The 19148-nt window shown below is 44.6% G+C and overlaps 1 protein-coding gene across 4 annotated transcripts in view; it reads left to right on the top strand.

Annotated features, from left to right (window-relative positions):
- Positions 1-19148, top strand: part of LOC140486540 (homeobox protein PKNOX1-like) — a 114468-nt gene that overhangs the window by 63563 nt on the left and 31757 nt on the right. For all 4 annotated transcript variants that reach the window (XM_072585822.1, XM_072585824.1, XM_072585825.1 and 1 more), the window contains 2 exons: positions 868-1038; positions 14609-14741. In XM_072585822.1, coding sequence (XP_072441923.1) covers positions 868-1038; positions 14609-14741 — 304 coding nt within the window. The remainder of the gene's footprint in view (positions 1-867; positions 1039-14608; positions 14742-19148) is intronic.

Raw genomic sequence — 19148 nt, 5'->3', positions numbered from 1 at the left:
TAATCCCCTTTCATTTCTTGTTCTTAAATTCCACGATTGACTCAGTTTCAGGGTGAATTATATATTCTGATGACTTTGCATGAAGACACTCATTCTCACCTCCTCTTTACATTTCTAACCTGCATTAAAGTTCATTACCCTTTTTAGAAGATCTTCAAAAGTGGAAACAACCTTTCTCTATTTACTCTTAATCACAGATCTAATAGAATCCTCTTCAGTGACTAGAATCATAAAATCCCTACAGTGTGTAAACAGGCCCTTTGGCCCACCAAGTCTACACCGACACGCCAAAGAGTAATCTACCCAGACGCATTCCTCGACTGTGTTATCATATATTTACCCCTTACTAATGCACACAGCCCTGAACAATAAGGGCATTTTAGCGTGGCCAATTCACCTCACCTGTACATCGTTGGATTGTGGAAGGAAACCGGAGCACCAGGAGGAAACTCAAACAGATATGGGAGAATGCGCAAACTCCACACAGACGGTTGCCCGAGGCTGGAGTCGAGCCAGGGTCCCTGGTGCTATGAGGCAGCAGTGCTAACCACTGAGCCACCATGACTACTCATACCCTTTTTCAAAACAAAAATCTGTCCATTCTCTTTTAATTTGGGAGTTTTGGCTTTAAAACATTCCATCTGAGAGATGTAATAAGGAGTTAATGGCACTAATTGCTTCACAGAAGTCGGTTGTCTGCAACCTAAATATGAAGGCAGTTTCTTGGAAGATTTTGTAAATATTGCAGCTGATATTTAATTTTGTCCCAATTAGAAAGTATTCACAGACTTTTACATAAATTATGACTGGTTCAGATTTGTTGTGCTTCCTGCTATTTATTTCATCTTTCCTTTTCACCCTGTACAGATGGTGAAAGCAATCCAAGTGTTACGTATTCATCTGTTGGAGTTGGAGAAAGTTAATGATCTCTGCAAAGACTTTTGTAACCGTTACATTGCTTGTCTGAAAACCAAAATGAACAGCGAAAACCTATTAAGCAGTGATCCAGGAGGTCCTTATGCATCTGTTCAAACACAGGTAATGAATGGTGTCTCCTCTATAAACTGTCTCTCTGCCCTTGTACAATCCACCATTAGGAATTTATCTTAAGATCTTACATTTTGCCAGTGTTTCATTTATCATTGATTAAGGAAATGATCATCCAGAAAATTGCTGTTACTACTGCAGGATCTTTAACTGACGCAGACAATATTAAACTTTGGGGACTAGACATACAAACAATGAATCAGGAGCAGGAGTAGGTCACTCAGGCCTTTGCATGTATCTTGCCATTCAATAAGATTGCAGCTGATCTGATTACTCCAACTTCCTGCAGATCCCTGAAGACCTTTCATCTCTTCCTTGTCAGAAATCTATCCATCTCTGCCATAAAAATATTTAAAGACACTGCTTACAGCATTTTTTGTGGAAGAGCATGGAAGAAATGAGAAAAATGTTCTCATTTCTATCTTATATGAGTGACGTTTTACCTTTAGACAGTGACCACAGATGGAAATATCATCTCAATATGTAGCCTGTCAAGACCTCTCAAGATGTGGAATATTTTAATCAAGCTGGCTCTTTCCTCAATTGTAACAGATACAACCCTGGTCTGTTGAATCTTTCATCAGAAGACAATCCACCCATTCTAGGTATTAATCTGGTAAACCTTCTTTGAACTGCTTTCAGCACATTTACATCATTCCTTAAATAAAGAGGCTAATGCTGAAAACAGTACTGTAGCTGTGGTTTCACCAGTGCCCTGAATAATTGAAATATAACATCCCTACTTTTGTATTTATTTCCCTTGCATTAAATGTTAGCATTGTATTAGCGTTCTGCTTATTTGTTGCACCTTTTTCCTGGCCTTTTACAATTCATGCCATAGGCCACCAGGATCACTCTGCATCTCAGAGCTCTGTAATTCTCACCATTTTTATAATAAGTGAAGAAGGTTACCTCAGAGTACAATGATATCTTGATCAGATGGGCCAGTGGGCTGAGGAGTGGCAGATGGAGTTTAATTTAGATAAATGTGAGGTGCTGCATTTTGGAAAGGCAAATCAGGGCATTACTTATACATTTCATGGTACGGTCCTGGGGAGTACTGCTGAACAAAGAGACCTTGGAGTGCAGGTTCATAGTTCATTGAAAGTGGAGTTGCGGGTAGAAAGGATCGTGAAGAAGGTGTTTGGTATGCTTTCCCTTATTGGTCAGAGCTTTGGGTATAGGAGTTGTGGCTGTATACAAGATATTGGTTCAGCAATTTTTGGAATATTGCGTGCAATTCTGATCTCCCTCCTACAGGAAGAATGTTGTGAAACTTTAAAGTGTTCAGAAAAGGTTTACAAGGATGTTGCCAGGGTTGGAGCTATAGGAAAAGGCTGAATAGGCTGGGGCTATGTTCCCTGGAGCGTTGGAGGGTGAACGGTGACCTTGTACAGGTTTACAAAATAATAAGGGGCATGTATAGGGTTAATAGACAAGGTCTTTTCCCCAGAATGGGGGAGTCGAAAACTGGAGGGCATAGGTTTAAGGTTAGAGGGGACAGATATAAAAGGAACCTAAGGGGCAACGTTTTCACGCAGAGGGTGTTGCATGCATGGAATGAGCTGACAGAGGTAGTGGTGAGGCTAGTACGATTACAACATGTAAAAGGTGTCTGGATGGCTACAGGAATAGTTAGAGTTTAGAGGGATATGTGCCAAATGCTGGCAATTGGGACTAGATTTATTTAAGATATCTGGTTGGTATGGACGAGTTGGACCGAAGGGTCTGTTTCCATACTGTATGTCTCTATGACTAATATGCTGTTTTTATTTTTCCTGCCAAAATAGACAATTTCAATCTTGTACTCTGTTTACCAGATCTTTACCCACTCACTTAGCCTATCTATATCCTTTCATAGCCTCCAGGAAACTATAGACCAGTGAGTCTCTCGTCAGTGATTGGGAAGCTTTTGGGGAGAATTCTTAGGGATAGGATTTACGTGCATTTGGAAAAACCTGACCTAGTTAGGGATAATCAGTATGGCTTTGTGCAGGGCAGGTTATGTCTTACTAACTTGATTGACTTGTTTGAGGAGGTGACTAGGATGATTGTTTAGGATAGAGCAGTTCATGTTGTTTTCATGGATTTTAGTAAGGCTTTTGACAAGGTTCCTTATGGTAGGCTTATCCAGAAGATTAAGATGTATGGTAAAGTGTGAGGTGCTGCACTTTGGGAGATCAAACGTTAGGAAAAGTACACAGTTAATGGCAGGACCCTGAACAGCATTGATGTACAGAGGGATTTTGGAGTTCAAGTTCATAGCCAGCAGCAAGTGTCCATGCAAGTCAATAAGGTGGTGAAGATGGTGGGAGGTCAAGATTACAGTGATGCTGGAAAAGCACAGCAGGTCAGGCACCATCCGAGAAGCAGGAAATTGACGTTTTGGGCAGCATCCATTCCTGATGAGGGGCTTTTGCCGGGAATGTCGATTTTTCAGCTCCTCAGATGCTGCCTGACCTGCTGTGCTTTTCCAGCACCACCCTAACCTTGACTCTAATCTCCAGCATCTGCAGTACCTACTTCTGCCTGGTGAAGAGGGTGTATGGCATGCTTGCTTTTATTGTTTGGGGAATTGAGTACAAGAGTCAAGATGTCATGTTGCAGCTTTATAAGATTTTGATTAGGCCACACTTAGAGTATTGAGTTCAATTCTGAGTGGCCCTATCACAGGAAGGATGTGGAGGCTTTGGAGAGGTTTACCAGGATGCTGCCTGGATTCAAGGATACAAGCTATAAGGAGAGGCTAGAAAAACTAGGGTTGTTTTCTCTGGAGCGGCGGAGGCTGAGGAGTGATTTGAAAGAAGTTTATAAAATTATAAGATAAGGTTGATGGTCTGAATCTTTTTCCAAAGCTGAAATGTCTAAAATTAGGACATGCATTTAAGGTAAGAGGGGGAAAGTTCGAAGATGATGCAAATAGCAAGTTTTTTGCAAAGAATGTGGTAGGTGTCTGGAATGCGCTGCCAGGAGTGGTGGTGGAAACAGATACATTAGGGGCGTTTAAGGGACTTTTGGATAAGCATATGAATATGCAGGGATATGTAGAGTCGAAAAGTGTGGTGCTGGAAAAGCACAACAGGTCAGGCAGCATCCGAGGAGCAGGAGACTCAATGTTTCGGGCATAAGCCCTTTATCAGAAATGTTTGGGGTGGGGGTCTGTCCTCACTGACATCATTTAACACAGCCCGGCCAACCATGTCACAACCATTATTTATCTCTCAGCCCCCTGTTCTGTTCTGTTCTGTATCTCCTTCATAATTTATGTTGCTACCTATCTTTGTGTCATCAGCAAATCTACCAGCTATGCCTTCAGTTCCATCATCCAAGTTATTTACATAAGGTGTAAATATTTGTAAATATTTCCGCATCACCCAGTGCATTTGCTAACCAGTGAACCATCCATTTATGCTTACCCTGTGCCAGCTTACAGGAAGCAATCTTCTGTCCATGCCAACACGCTGCCCTTTACACCATGAGCTTGTAGTTCTGCAGTAACTTTTGATGTAGCAGCTTATGAAATGTCTTCTGAAAATCTAAGTCCAGTATGGTTTCTCCTTATCCACAGCATACATTCCTTCCTCGAAGAATTCCCAATGACATAGGTAGGAGGAGGGCTGAGGATGTTAGGCAGGCTTTCAGGGAGCTAGGTTGGAAGCTGAGTTAGAACAAACAGAGTTGTTATCTCTGGTTTGTTACCCGTGCCACGTGATAGAGAGTCGAGGAATAGGGAGAGAGAACAGTTAAATGTGTGGCTACAGGGATGGTGCAGGAGGGAGGGATTCCGGTATCTGGATAACTGGGGTTCTTTCTGGGGAAGGTGGGACCTCTATAAACAGGATGGTCTACATCTGAACCTGAGGGGCACCAGTATCCTTGGGGGGAGGTTTGCTAGTGCTCTTGGGGGCGGTTTAAACTAACTCTACAGGGGCATGGGAACCTAGACTGTAGCTTTAGGGTGCAGGACCTGGAGTGTAGGGAGGTTAGGAACATGGCATCAATCTCAAAGGAGGGTGCCTGTAAACAGGAAAGTGGTTTGAAGTGTGTATACTTCAATGCAAGAAGTATACAAAATAAGATAGGTGAACTTGCAGCGTGGGTTGGTACCTGGGATTTCGATGTTGTGGCTATTACAGAGACATGGGTAGAACAGAGACAGGATTGGCTGTTGCAGGTTCCAGGGTTTAAATGTTTTAGTAGGGTCAGAGGTGGGGGTAAAAGAGGGGGAGTTATGGCATTGCTTGTCAAGGATAGTATTACAGCGGTGGAAAGGACGATGGATGAAGACTCGCCATCTGAGGTAGTTTGGGCTGAGGTTAGGAATAGGAAAGGTGAGGTCACCCTGTTAGGAGTTTTCTACAGGCCTCCTAATAGTCCTAGAGACGTAGAAGAAAGGATTGCGAGGATGATTCAGGAGAAGAGTGAAAGTAATCAGGTGGTTGTTATGGGGGACTTTATCTTTCCTGATATTGATTGGGAAAGCTATAGCTCGAGTTCGTTAGATGGGTCAGTGTTTGCCCAATGTGTGCAGGAGGGTTTCCTGACACAATATGTAGACAGGCCAACAAGAGGTGAGGGCATACTGGGTTTGGTTCTGGGTAATGAACCAGGCCAGGTGTTAGAATTGGAGGTAGGTGAGCACTTTGGGGCCAGTGACCACAATTCGGTGACTTTTACTCTAGTGATGGAGAGGGATAAGTGTGCATTGCAGGGCAAGAGTTATAGCAGGGGGCAGGGAAATTATGATGCGGTGAGGCATGACTTAGGATGCGTGGTTTGGAAAAGTATGCTTCAAGGCAAGGGCGCAATCGATATGTGGAGCTTGTTCAAGGAGCAGCTATTGAGTGTCCTTGATAAGTATGTACTTGTCAGGCAGGGAAGAAATGGTCGTGTGAGGGAGCCCTGGTTTAATAAGGAATTGGAATCCCTTGTTAAAGGAACGAGGGTGGCCTATGTAAAGATGAGGCATGAAGGTTCAATTGGGGTGATTGAGTGTTATAAGGTAGCCAGGAAGGATCTGAAGAGAGAGCTAAGAGCAGCAAGGAGGGGACATGAAAAGTCCTTAGTTGGTAGGATTAAGGAAAACCCAAAGGCTTTCTATAGGTATGTCAGGAATAAAAGGATGACTAGGGTAGGAATAGGTCCAGTCAAGGATAGTAGTGGGAAATTGCGTGTGGAGGCTGAAGAGATTGGGGAGACACTGAATGAATACTTTTCGTCAGTATTCACTCAGGAACAGGACATTGTTGTTAATGTGAATACTGAGTCACAATTAATTAGAATGGACGGCTTTGAGGTATGTAGGGAAGAGGTGTTGGAAATTCTGGAAAGGGTGAAAATAGATAAGTCCCCTGGGCCTGATGGCATTTATCCTAGGACTCTCTAGGAAGCAAGGGAGGAGATTGCAGAGCCATTGGCCTTGATTTTTGTGTCCTCGTTGTCTACAGGAATAGTGCCAGAAGACTGGAGGCTAGCAAATATGGTTCCCTTGTTCAAGAAGGGGAGTAGGGATAACCCTAGTAGCTATAGGCCAGTGAGTCTCACTTCTGTTGTGGGCAAAGTCTTAGAGAGAATTGTAAGGGATAGGATTTATGAACATCTGGATAGGAATAATGTGATCAAGGATAGTCAACATGGTTTTGTAAAGGGCAGATCGTGCCTCACAAACCTTATTGAATTCTTTTGAGAAGGTGACTAAGGAGTGGGCAAAGGGTAAAGCGGTAGATGTGGTGTATATGGATTTTAGTAAGGCGTTTGATAAGGTTCCCCATGGTAGGCGACTGCAAAAAATACGGAGGTATGGCATTGAGGGTGAGTTGGAGGTTTGGATTAGGAATTGGCTGGCTGGAAGAAGACCGAGGGTAGTAGTTGATGGTAAAGGTTCATCTTGGAGTGCAGTTACTAGCGGTGTTCTGCAAGGATCTGTTTTGGGACCATTGCTGTTTGTCATTTTTATAAATGACCTGGAGGAGGGGCTAGAAGGTTGGGTGAGCAAGTTTGCGGATGATATGAAAGTCGGTGGAGTTGTTGACAGTGAGGAAGGATGTGTCAGGTTACAGCGGGATATAGATAAGCTGCAGAGCTGGGTAGAAGGGTGGCAAATGGAGTTCAATGTGGGTAAGTGTGAGGTGATTCACTTTGGTATGAGTAACAAAAAGATGGGGTACTGGGCTAATGGTCGGATACTTGGTAGTATGGATGAGCAGAGGGATCTTGGTGTCCGTGTACACAGATCTCTGAAAGTTGCCACCCAGGTAAATAGTGCGGTGAAGAAGGCATATGGCGTACTGGCTTTTATTGGTAGAAGAATTGAGTTCCGGAGTCCTGAGGTCATGTTGCAGTTGTATAAGACTCTGGTGCGGCCGCATCTGGAATATTGTGTGCAGTTTTGGTCGCCATACTATAGGAAGGATGTGGAGACACTGGAACGGGTGCAGAGGAGGTTTACCAGGATGTTGCCTGTTATGGGAGGAAGATCGTATGAGGAAAGGCTGAGGCACTTGGGGCTGTTTTCATTGGAGAAAAGAAGGTTTAGAGGTGACTTAATAGAGGTGTACAAGATGATTAGGGGTTGAGATAGGGTTGACCATGAGAACCTTTTTCCACGTATGGAGTCAGCTATTACGAGGGGGCATACCTTTAAATTAAGGGGTGGTAGGTATAGGACAGATGTGAGGGGTAGATTCTTTACTCAGCGAGTCGTGAGTTCATGGAATGCCCTGCCAGTAGCAGTGGTGGACTCTCCCTCTTTATGGGCATTTAAACGGGCATTGGATAGGCATATGGAGGATAGTGGGCTAGTGTAGGTTAGGTGGGCTTGGATCGGCGCAACATCGAGGGCCAAAGGGCCTGTACTGTGCTGTATTTTTCTATGTTCTATGTAACTTGGTGGAACCCGTGATTCCCCTTTCACAGAACCATCTTGACTCTGCTAGATTACCTTGAATTGTTCTAAGTGCCCTGCCACACTTTTTAATAACTTGTTCATACCACCTCCCTAGTATTTGTAATTTTCTTGAGTACCCTCTTCCCCTTCCACTTCCTAATTTGTAGGTATTTCTGGGATTTTACTTGTTTCTGTTGTAGTAGGAACTCATGCACATACCTGTTCAATTCATGTACCATCTGCTTATTTGCTGTTGGTAATTCTCCACACTCAATTTCTACAGGATTAATGCTCACTTTATTCTTTTTTAAATACTCTAAGAAACTCTCACTATCCGTTTTTATATTTCTAGCTAGATTTTCTGTTTGATGCAGCATTTGCTGTTCTAAGAAACTATCTTGAGAATGTTCTCTGAACTCCTCATCAAATGCAACCTTTGCCCATTTGATTTTTCTAGTCTAAAACGCCCCCATGATTCTCACCATAACTTTCTGACAAGCTCTCGTATTTCTTCCTTTATACTTCATCTGATCATGTGGCTATTGTTAGGACATCTGTAAAGCTCTCCCACAAAGGACTTCTTTGCCTTTATTACTTCTCATCTCTCCTTAAAGTACCGCATCATAGTTTCTTGAACTTGCGCTAACTCTCTCAACTGAGCTAATAATATCCTAATAATATCCTTTAACCTAATTGTCATCCACCTTTTCCTGGTTTCCTATACTTCCTAACTTCATGTGTCCTCAATATACTGATCCCAATCTATGGCATTCTGCAGACATGTATGTCTCTGCAGTGGCTATTAGATCATGCTGATTTACTTCTGTTTGCATCAATCGTTTGACTGGTTTGTTTTGAATATTATGTGCATGCCTTTACTTTAGATCTTTTATTAGGTTGTAACCTCAAGCCTTATCTATTGATTTTCTTTTTCTGAGGAACAGAGAGTACAAATCTGTTGTGGTTTATTTATCACTTTCCATATTAATAACTTTCTCTCTTGCATCATCTCTACTCTTTGATCTTCCACATCTCCCAGATTTAATCCCTTAATTTTTCTATTTAGTTTAAAGCCGTGTCTGCATCCCTAGTTATGTGGCTCTTCAGAAGACTGGCCACCAGCAAGGTTCAGGTGTAGACCACCCCAGTGTTACAGTCTTTCTCCAATGCTGGAACTCTCTTCCACTGCACTAATATTTGAGCCACCCATTCCTTTCTTTAAACAGACACACTTATAGCTATCAAATATGATAAGGTTTCAAACATGGTTTGCCTTTAAGTAAGGTATTTCAGTTATGTAAAGAGATGAAAAAGACAAGGCTTGTTTTCTTTGCGGCAGAGACGATTAAGCGATATGATTGAACTATTCAGAATAATAACGACTTGGTTTGACAGAGTGCAAAAGGATTGCTGTGTTTTCATTGTTCGGGTTCATAACCAGAGAACATTGATTTAACCTAATTGTCATAAAAAAAGAGAAGGAAGACAAACATTTTCTTTACACGCACTATCATGATAAAAAAACATGATGGAGATATCTTCAATAGTAACTTTTTATAGGGAATTAGGTAACTACTTAAAAGGGACAATGTACGGAGCTCTGGTGAGGGAGCAGGAGTGGAACTAATCATATACAAAGTCCTTAACTGCGCCTTGTATGATAAGCCCTTCATCCCCAGGACCATACTTGTAAACCTCCTCTGGACTCATCCAATGCTTATACATTCTTCCTTGGATATGGGACCAAACCTTCTCTCAATATTCCAAATGCAGTACGACAGGAGCGCTAAACAGAACAAACAATAAAAGAGAAGTACAGTGTAGGAACAGGCCCTTCAACCCTCCAAGCCTGTGCCAATCATCATGCCTTGACTAAACCAAAAAACAAACTTTTTGCCCTTGTTCAGTCCGTATCTCTCTATTCCCTCCCTATTCATGTAACCATCCAGATACCTCATAAATGTCGCCAACATGTCTGCTTCTACCACCTCTTCTGGTAGTGTGTTCCAGGCTCTGTCAGTCCTGTAAGGAACCCATGGGATCTAAGCCAAGTTGGCAACTGGATCCGAAATTAGCTGCAAATAAGAGGCAAAAAGTGATGGTGGGAACCACATTTGCTATCCTGCAGTCTTCTGGCACTATTCCTGTAGACAATGACAATTTAAAGATTAATGCCAAAGGCTCGGCAGTCTCCTCTCTGGCTTCCCAGAGGATCCTAGGATAAACTCCATCTGGCCCAGGGGACGTATCTATTTTCACACTCTGCAGGATTTCTAATACCTCTTCCTTGTGAACCTCAATCACACATAGTCTAGTAGCCTGTATCTCAGTATTCTCCTCGACAACATTGTCGTTTTCTAGGCTGAATATTGTCGAAAAATATTAATGAAATGCTTCCCCCATCTCCTCTGACTCCACACACATCTTCTCATACTATCCTTGATTGGCCCTAATCTTACTCTCGTCATACTTTTATTCCTTAAATACCTATAGAAAGCTTTAGGGTTTACCCTGATCCTATCTGCCAACAACTTCTCATGTCTCCTCCTGGCTCTTCTGAGCTCTCTCTTTAGGTCTTTCCTGGCTACCGTGTAACCCTCAAGCGCCCTAACTGAGACTTCACATCTCATCCTAACATAAGCCTTCTTCTTCCTCTTGACCAGAAATTCCAGTTCCTTCGTAAACCACGGCTCCTGCACTCTACAGCTTCCTCCCTGCCTGACAGGTACATACTTATCTGGGACACTCAGGAGCTTTTCCTCGAATAAGCTCCACATTTTGAATGTGCCCATCCCCTGCAGTTTCCTTCCCCATCCTATGCTTCCTAAATCTTGCCACATCGTAATTGCCTTTCCCCCAAGCTGTAACTCTTGCCCAGTGGTATACACCTATCCCTTTCTATCACTAAAGTAAACATAACAGAATTGTGATTGCGATCACCAAAGTGCTCACCTACTTCCAAGTCTAACACCTGACCAGGCTCATTACCCAGTACCAAATCTAATGTGGCTTCGCCCCTTGTTGGTCTGTCTACATCCTGTGTCAGGAAACCCTCCTGCACACACTGGACAAAAACTGACCCATCTATAGTACACGTACTACAGTGTTCCAAGTCAATATTTAGAAAGTTGAAGTCCCCCATGACGACTACCCTGTCTCTCTCACTCCTATCGAGAATCAGCTTTGCTATCCTTTCCTCTACATCTCTGGAACTATTCGGAGGCCTATAGAAAAGCCCCAACAGGGTGACCTTCCTTTCCTGTTTCTAACCTCAGCCCATACTACCTCAGTTGATGAGTCCCCAAACATCGTTTCTGCAACTGTAATACGGTCCTTGACCAACAATGCCACACCTCCTCCTCCCTCCCCCCACCCCTTTTACCATCTTCTCTGTTATTACTGAAGCATCTAAATCCCGGAACCTGCAACAACTATTCATGTCCCTGCTCTAGCCATGTCTCTGAAATGGCCACAACATCGAAGTCCCAGGTACCAACCCATGCTGCAAGTTCACCCACCTTATTCCAGATGCTCCTGGTGTTGAAGTAGACACACTTCAAACCAACTTATTGCTTGCCATCTTGCGTCCCTGAAACTTGATTTCGGACCTCCCTACTCTCAACCTTTTGGTACTCAAACTACAATTTTGGTTCACATCCCCCTGCTGGATTAGTTTAAACCCACCCCAATAGCCTTAGCGAATCTCCCCCCCAGGATACTGGTATCCCTCTGGTTCAGATGAAAACCAACCTGCTTGTAGAGGTCCCACCTACCCCAGAAAGAACCCCAATTATCCAAGAATCCAAAACCCTCCCTCCTCACCATCCCTGTAGCCACTTGTTCAACTCCTCTCTCTCACTATTGCTTGCCTCACTAGCACATGGCACGGGCAACAAACCAGAGTCAACAACTCTGTTCGTCGTAGCTCTAAGCTTCCATCCTAGCTCCCTGAATTTCTGCCTTAAATTCCCATCTCTCTTCCTACCTATGTCATTGGTGCCTATGTGGACCATGACTTGGGGCTGCTCCCCCTCCCCCTTAAGGATCCCAAAAACACGATCAGACTTATCACGAGCCCTGGCACCTGGGAGGCAACACACCAACTGTGAGTCTCTCTCGTCCCCACAGAGCCTCCTATCTGTCCCCCTAACTATGGAGTCCCCAGTGACTACTGCTCTGCTCCTCTTTCCCTTTCCCTTCTGAGCAGGAGGGACAGACTCTGTGCCAGAGCCCTGTGCCCCACTGCTTTCCCCTGGTATGTCCTCCACCCACTACAGTATCCAAAATGGTATACTTATTGTTGAGGGGAATGGCCACAGGGGATCCCTGCATTGCCTGCCGGTTCCCTTTCCATTCCCTGACTGTAACCCAGCTGCCTTTTTCTTGTACCTGAGGAGTGACTACCTCCCTGTATCTCCTCTCAATAACTCCCCCTGCCTCCTGGAATGACCTGAAGTTCATCCAGCTCCAACTCCCTAAGACGGTTTTCGAGGAGCTGGAGTTGGGTGCACTTCCCGCAGATGTAGTCAGCAGGGACACTAGTGGTGACCCTTACCTCCCACATTCTGCAAGAGGAACATTCAACTGCCCTCACCTCCATTCCCACTATTCTAAATTCCCAAAGAGACTGTTGAAAAAATAAGGAATAAAAAATAAACTCGTTACCTTACCAAGCTACGTTATGGCTTTGAAACGCAATCCCTCTACCAATAAAAGCTAACACAATGCATGTCTTCTTAACAACCCTATCAACCTGGGTGGCAACTTCCAGGGATCTATGTACATGGACAACGAGATCTCTCTGCTCGTCTACACTGCCAAGAATCTTACCATTTGCCCAGCACTCTTTATTGCTGTTGCTCCTTCCAAAGTGAGTCAAGTCACCCTTTTCCACATTAAATTCTATTTGCCACCTCTCAGCCCAGCTCTGCAGCTTATCTATGTCCCTTTGTAACCTGCAACACCCTTTGGCACCGTCCACAACTCCACTAACTGTAGTGTCATCTGCAAATTTACTAACCCATCCTTCTATGCCTTCTTCCAGGTCATTTATAAAAATGACAAACAGCAGTGAACCCAAAACAGATCCTTGCGGGACACCATGAGTAACTGAACTTCAGGATGAACATTTCCCATCAACCATCACCCTCTGTCTTCTTTCAGCTAGCCAACTCCTGATCCAAACCGCTAAATCACCCTCAATCCCATGCCTGCGTATTTTATGCAATAACCTACCATTGGGGTACCTTATCAAATGCCTTACTGAAATCCATGGACACCACATCAATCGCTTTATCCTCATCCACCTGTTTGGTCACCTTCTCAAAGAACTCAACAAGGTTTGTGAAGCACGACATACCCTTCACAAAACTGTGTTACTATCCCTCATCAACTTGTTCCTTTCTAGATGATTATAAATCCTATCTCTTATAACCTTTTCCCACTCCTGACGCACAACCAAAGTAATGCTCACTGACCTATAATTACCAGGGTTGTCTCTACTCCCCTCCTTGAACAAGGGGACAACATTTGCTGTCCTCCAGTCATCTCGCACTATCCCTGTCGACAATGATGACATAAAGATCAAAGCCAAAGGCTCTGCAATCTCCTCCCTGGCTTCCCAGAGAATCCTAGGATAAATCCCATCCGGCCCAAGGGACCTACCTATTTTCACATTTTCCAGAATTGCTAACACCTCCTCCTTGTGAACCTCTATCCTGGTTAGTCTCTTGCCTGTATCTCATAATTCTCCTCGACAACATTGTCTTTTTCCCGATAAGTACCGACGAAATATATTCATTTCGCGCTTTTCCTATCTCCTCTGACTCCATGCACAACCTCCCACTACTGCCCTTGATTGGCCCTAATCCTACTCTAATCATTCTTTTATTCCTGATATACCTATAGAAAGGTTCAAGGTTTTCCTTGATACTATCTGCCAATGACTTCTCGTGTCCCCTCCTGGGTCGCCTTAGTTAGGTGATGGATTTTGGAAGGTCTAACAAGGGAGTGATATACACAATGAATGAGAGATCTCCAGGGAATATTGAGGAACAAAGGGACCTTGGTGTACAAGTTCATCGGTGCCTGAAGGTGTCAGCACCGGGAGACAGGGTGACGAAGAAAGGTTACAGGATGCTTGCCTTCATGAGCTGGGCATAGAATAGAGGAGTAAGGAAATCATGTTACACTTTCTAAAACATAGGTTAAACCACAGATGGAATAATGTATGCAGTTGTGGTCAACGTGCTATCAGAAGAACGTGAGCAAAAGTGAGGGCTGGAGATCAGAGTCGAAAAGTGTGGTGCTGGAAAAGCACAGCAGGTCAGGCACCACGTGCTTTGACTCTGATCTCCATCATCTGCGGTCTTCATTTTCTTGTCGTTTGCTATCTATTCATTGGCCAGATATGGTGAGCCAAAGGACCGTTCTCTCTGCTGTACAACTCAATGGGGCTGCAGTGGTTTAAGAGGGCTGCTCACCACCACCTTTCCCTAAGCTATTCGAGATGGACAATAAGTTTTGTCCACGCCAGTGATATGCACATCCTGTGACAAATAAAAAGTCACAAATCTCCAAAATTTGACACAAACCATTGGATTAAAGAAGAATCAAAGTGAAATTAATGACCAATGTTTCTTTTTATCATTCTTTTGTGAAAATGTTCTCCACCAGCTTCCTGTACAGAACACAACCATCACCACCTTACCTGGCACCATCAGTCCTCAGGGCATTGTCGTTCCTGCCTCAGCTTTGCAGCAGGGAAATGTCACAGTGACGACAGTGAACCCCACTCAAGTTGTAACAGGTATGTGAGCCATAATACTCAGTTAATCCTGTGGGTCATTCATTCAGATCCTTTCATGGCACATCCACTTGTCAAACCAATATCTAGTGTTGGATGAGCAAGACTTCTCTTCAGCTCTGTGCTGAGGAGGCTGTGCCAGGTTACCTGTGATGCTATTGAATGCTGCAGATGTATTGATAATTGTGAGAGACGTGGATAGAGTGGATACTCTGAGTCTTTTTTTCCCAGGGTGGAAATGTCAAATGCTAGGGGTCATAGGTTTAAGGTGAGAGAATGAATGTTTAAAGGAGATGTGAGAGGAAAGTTTTGTTTAACATGGAGAATGATAGGTGTATAGAAGGTGATGCCAGGGGATATGGTAGAAGGAGATATGATGGCAATATTTAAGAAGCATTTAGACAGATAGATGAACAGACAGTGAATAGAGGGATATAGAGCATGTACAGGCAAATGTGAAAAGTTTAGAATGGCATGAACAGACATGGTTGGTTGAAGGGCCAGCTGCTCTGCTGTAATGATTTATTTTATGGGTGCCTTTCACATTATTCCTTCTGCATGTGTCACTCACTAGAATCTGACTGAGGCGAAGCTGAAAAGTGACACCACTGGAAGGGCTGTAATTTGATTGGCTAATAAGGGGTCTGCAAAATTTGAATCTGTTAATTGAATCTTGTTAATTTCTTGGTTGCAACTTAATTATTGGTTACAACTTGCATAAGCAAAGACACAGAAAAGATTTTAAAAATTTTTTAAATTCAAAACCAATTAAATAAAATAAGGGTGGAGGGTCAAGTAATGTGTTGTTTCTGCATGATTTGGGAGCTGGTGGACCCCATTGTGGTTCCCAGTGACCATGTCTGTCATAAATGTTGGTTGCTATAAAGATTACAGCTCAGAGTCAATGAGCTGGAGTCTGAGCTTCAAACTTTGTGACACATATTGCGATGGAACAAGATGGCAGTGTGGCAGCAGCTTACAGTGGCCTCTCCCGACCAAGGGCTACTTAATTTCAGGCACAGGAGGGACAGGAAACCCAGTGTTTACAGATACTGCTACAGTCCAGGAACCAGCTGAAAATGAACCTGAATGGAGAGCTGCTGAAGGAGCTATGCTATTCCGCTTGCTGCAGAGACCAGGCCTTCAGTCCTCGGCCTCACCTGATGCCAGTAGCCAGGTGTTGAGTTACCAGAAGCGGTGTAAACGTGCAGGAGTTCGTGCCAAGCTAAACACAAACCCTAGCCTGCCAGCTCTACCTTCCATTCTGCTCTCCAGTGTCTGCTCCCTGGGCGATAAACTGGACCGCATCCAATTGTGGCAGGATTCTCAGCTTGTGTTCAGAGACTGTTGAGTCCTTGTTTTCGTGGAAACATGGATTAGCAACAGAGTTTCAGACACCGCCATCCAGGTGGACAGGCTCACCTTGTTTGGCACTGGCAGAAATGCAGCTCTGTGCGGTAAGGCTCAAGGTGGGGCTCGATGTGTCTACATCAACACAGAATAGTGCAAAGCCTCTGTGCTAACCTCCAGTTACTGCTCATCACTGGTGGTGTTTATGACTGTTAGATGCAGACGTTTCTATTTACCACAGGAATTCACCGTTTTCCTTGTCGTCGGTGTGTATACTCGTCCCAGTGCCAATGCTAAGGAGGTACTCTGAACTGTTTGGGGCCATTAGCACACTGCAGAATGCACACCCTGATGGACTGTTTATTGTTGCTGGAGATTTCAACTGCTCGTCAGGTGTGTCAGACTGGTTCGGGAAGCAGGTGAAAACCTGGCTGGCAGGAGCCGTTTCTGCTCTTTAAGCGCACTGACTGGCACAGGTTCAGGGAGCCGGCAACCGATGGTGATTCCATCAACTTTGACGAGTACACGGCGTTGGTGATTTGCTATATTAGCAAGTGTGTTTCTGACACCACTGTGCCCAAGACCATCACATCTCACCCCAACCAGAAGCCGTGGATGACCACAAAGGTGTGTGCGGTGCTGAGGACCTGTGATTCCACCTTCAGAGCAGATGACAAGGCAGCCCTAACAACAGCGAGTGCCAACCTGATCCAGGCCATCAAAGAGGCTAAGTGTACGCACGCACTGAGAATGCACAGTTACTTTCAGGACAGCAGCGATACACCGAGCATATGGAAGGGCATCCAGGCCATCACCAACTACAGAACAACATTGCTAGCTTGGGCTGGTGTTGCCTCGACCTCGGATGAGTTGAACAACCTCTATGCACGGTATGAGGCACGAAATGACATGGCTGTGAGGAAGTCCAACACCCCAATGATTTGGAGATGCCAGTGTTGGACAAAATTAAAAATCACACCACACCAGGTTATAGTGCAACAGGTTTATTTGGAAGCACTGGCTTTCAGAGCGCTGTTCCTTCATCATGTGGTTGTGGAGTATAAGATCGTAGGACACAAAATTTATAGCAAAAGTTAACATTGTGATGGAACTGAAGTTATATATTGAGAAAGACCTGGATTGTTTGTTTAGTCTCTCATCTTTTAGAATGTTAAGTCTCTCGTCCCTCTCCCAATGACCAGGTGCTGTGCCTTACCACAGCTGACGTGAGGAAAACCCTATGCAGAGTCAACCCAAGTAAGTCTGCTGGACCAGATAACATCCTTGGCAGAGTGTTCAGAGGATGCTCTGATGTACTGGTGGATGTTCGCATCTCCCTGAGCTGTGCTATAGTTCCAATGTGCTTCAAGGCAGCTACCGTCATCAACGTGCCTAAGAGGTCTTCAGTGTTCTGCCTCAGCAACTACCACCTGTTGCACTAACACCCATCATCATGGAGTGCTTCAAGAGGCTTGTGATGAGGCAAGTTAAGGCCCTGCTTCCATAGCACCCCCTCCCCCGCCCCGCCCCCACTGGACACCCCGCAGTTCGCATATCGTCCTCACCGCTCAACAGGTGATGCCATTTCCACCGCCCTCCATCTGGCCCTCACCCACCTGGACAAGAGGGACATCCTATATCAGATTACTGTTCATAGACTTCAGCTCTGCATTCGACACTACCATTCCTTAGCACCTGATTGGAAAGCTGAGTCTGCTGGGCCTGAATACCTCCCTCTGTAACTGGATCCTGGACTTTCTGACTGGGGGAAACCACAATTAGTCTGGATTGGGAACTGACTCCAACATCATCATACTGAGCATGGGTCCCTCTCTCTCTCCCCTCCCCGCCCCTCCCCGGTCTGTGTGCTCAGTCCACTGCTGTTCACCATACTGACACACAACTGGGCAACAATGCACAGGTTGAACCACATGATAAAGTTCGTTGACAATACGACTGTGGTGGGTCTGATCAGCAGGAACGATGAGTCAGCATTCAGAGAAGAAGTGCAGCAGTGGCTAATGGACTAGTGCAGAGCCAACAACCTGTCTCTGAATGTGGAAAAAATGAAAGAGATGCTTCTTGACTTCAGGAGGGCACAGAACAATCGCTCTCCGCTGGACATCGATGGCTCCCCTGTGGAGATCATGTAGCACACCAGATTTCTTGGCATTCACCTGGCGGAGAATCTCACTTGGTCCCTCAACACCGGCTCCATAGCCAAGAAAACCTAGCAGTGTCTCTACTTTCTGTGCAGACTGAGGAAAGCCCTCACCCCCAATCCTCACCCCATTCTACAGAGAGTTCATTGAGAGTACTCTGAGCTGTTGCATCACTGCCTGGTTCGGGAATTGCACCATCTCAGATTGTAAGACCCTACAACGGATAGTGAGGACAGCTGAGAGGATCATTGGGGTCTCTCTATCCTCTCCATTACAGACACTTAACACCACACGCTGCATCCGAAAGGCTAAGACCATTCTGGAAGGCCCTACACCCCTCACTCAAACTCTTCTCCCTCCTGCCATCTGGCAGAAGATACTGGAGCATTCGGTCTCTCACAGCCAGACTGTGTAACAGTGTCTTCCCCCTAAGCCATCAGGCTCCTTAACACCACGGTCACACTTTATTCCGTCTGTAATTCTTTGCACTACTTTTCAAATTGTTGCTAAAGCAATGGTTTATTCATAATCATTCATTATTACATTGTAATTTGTCCACCACTGTGCCTATTGTCTTGTCTTGTTAGGAATTACTGTGCTGTCTTGTGTGTTTTGCACTTTATGCTGCCCCATGTATGACTGTACTGTCATGTAATTTGTATTGTCCATGTAGCACTTTGGTCCTGGAGGAACGCTGTGTTGTTTTTACTGTAAAAGTTGTATTTGGTAGAAATGACAAATAAAGCTATTCTTGACATTAACGGGCGGCACGATGGCGCAGTGGTTAGTAGTGCTGTCTCACAGTGCCAGGCACCCGGGTTCGATTCCAGCCTCGGCTGACTGTCTGTGTGGAGGTTGCACATTCTCCCTGTGTCTGCGTGGGTTTCCTTTGGTTGCT

Source organism: Chiloscyllium punctatum, chromosome 15 (assembly GCF_047496795.1).
Source record: "Chiloscyllium punctatum isolate Juve2018m chromosome 15, sChiPun1.3, whole genome shotgun sequence".
In the NCBI taxonomy this organism is placed as follows: Eukaryota; Metazoa; Chordata; class Chondrichthyes; order Orectolobiformes; family Hemiscylliidae; genus Chiloscyllium; species Chiloscyllium punctatum.
The sequence above is the reverse complement of the archived record's forward strand: the minus strand, read 5'-3'. Positions and strand labels throughout refer to the sequence as shown.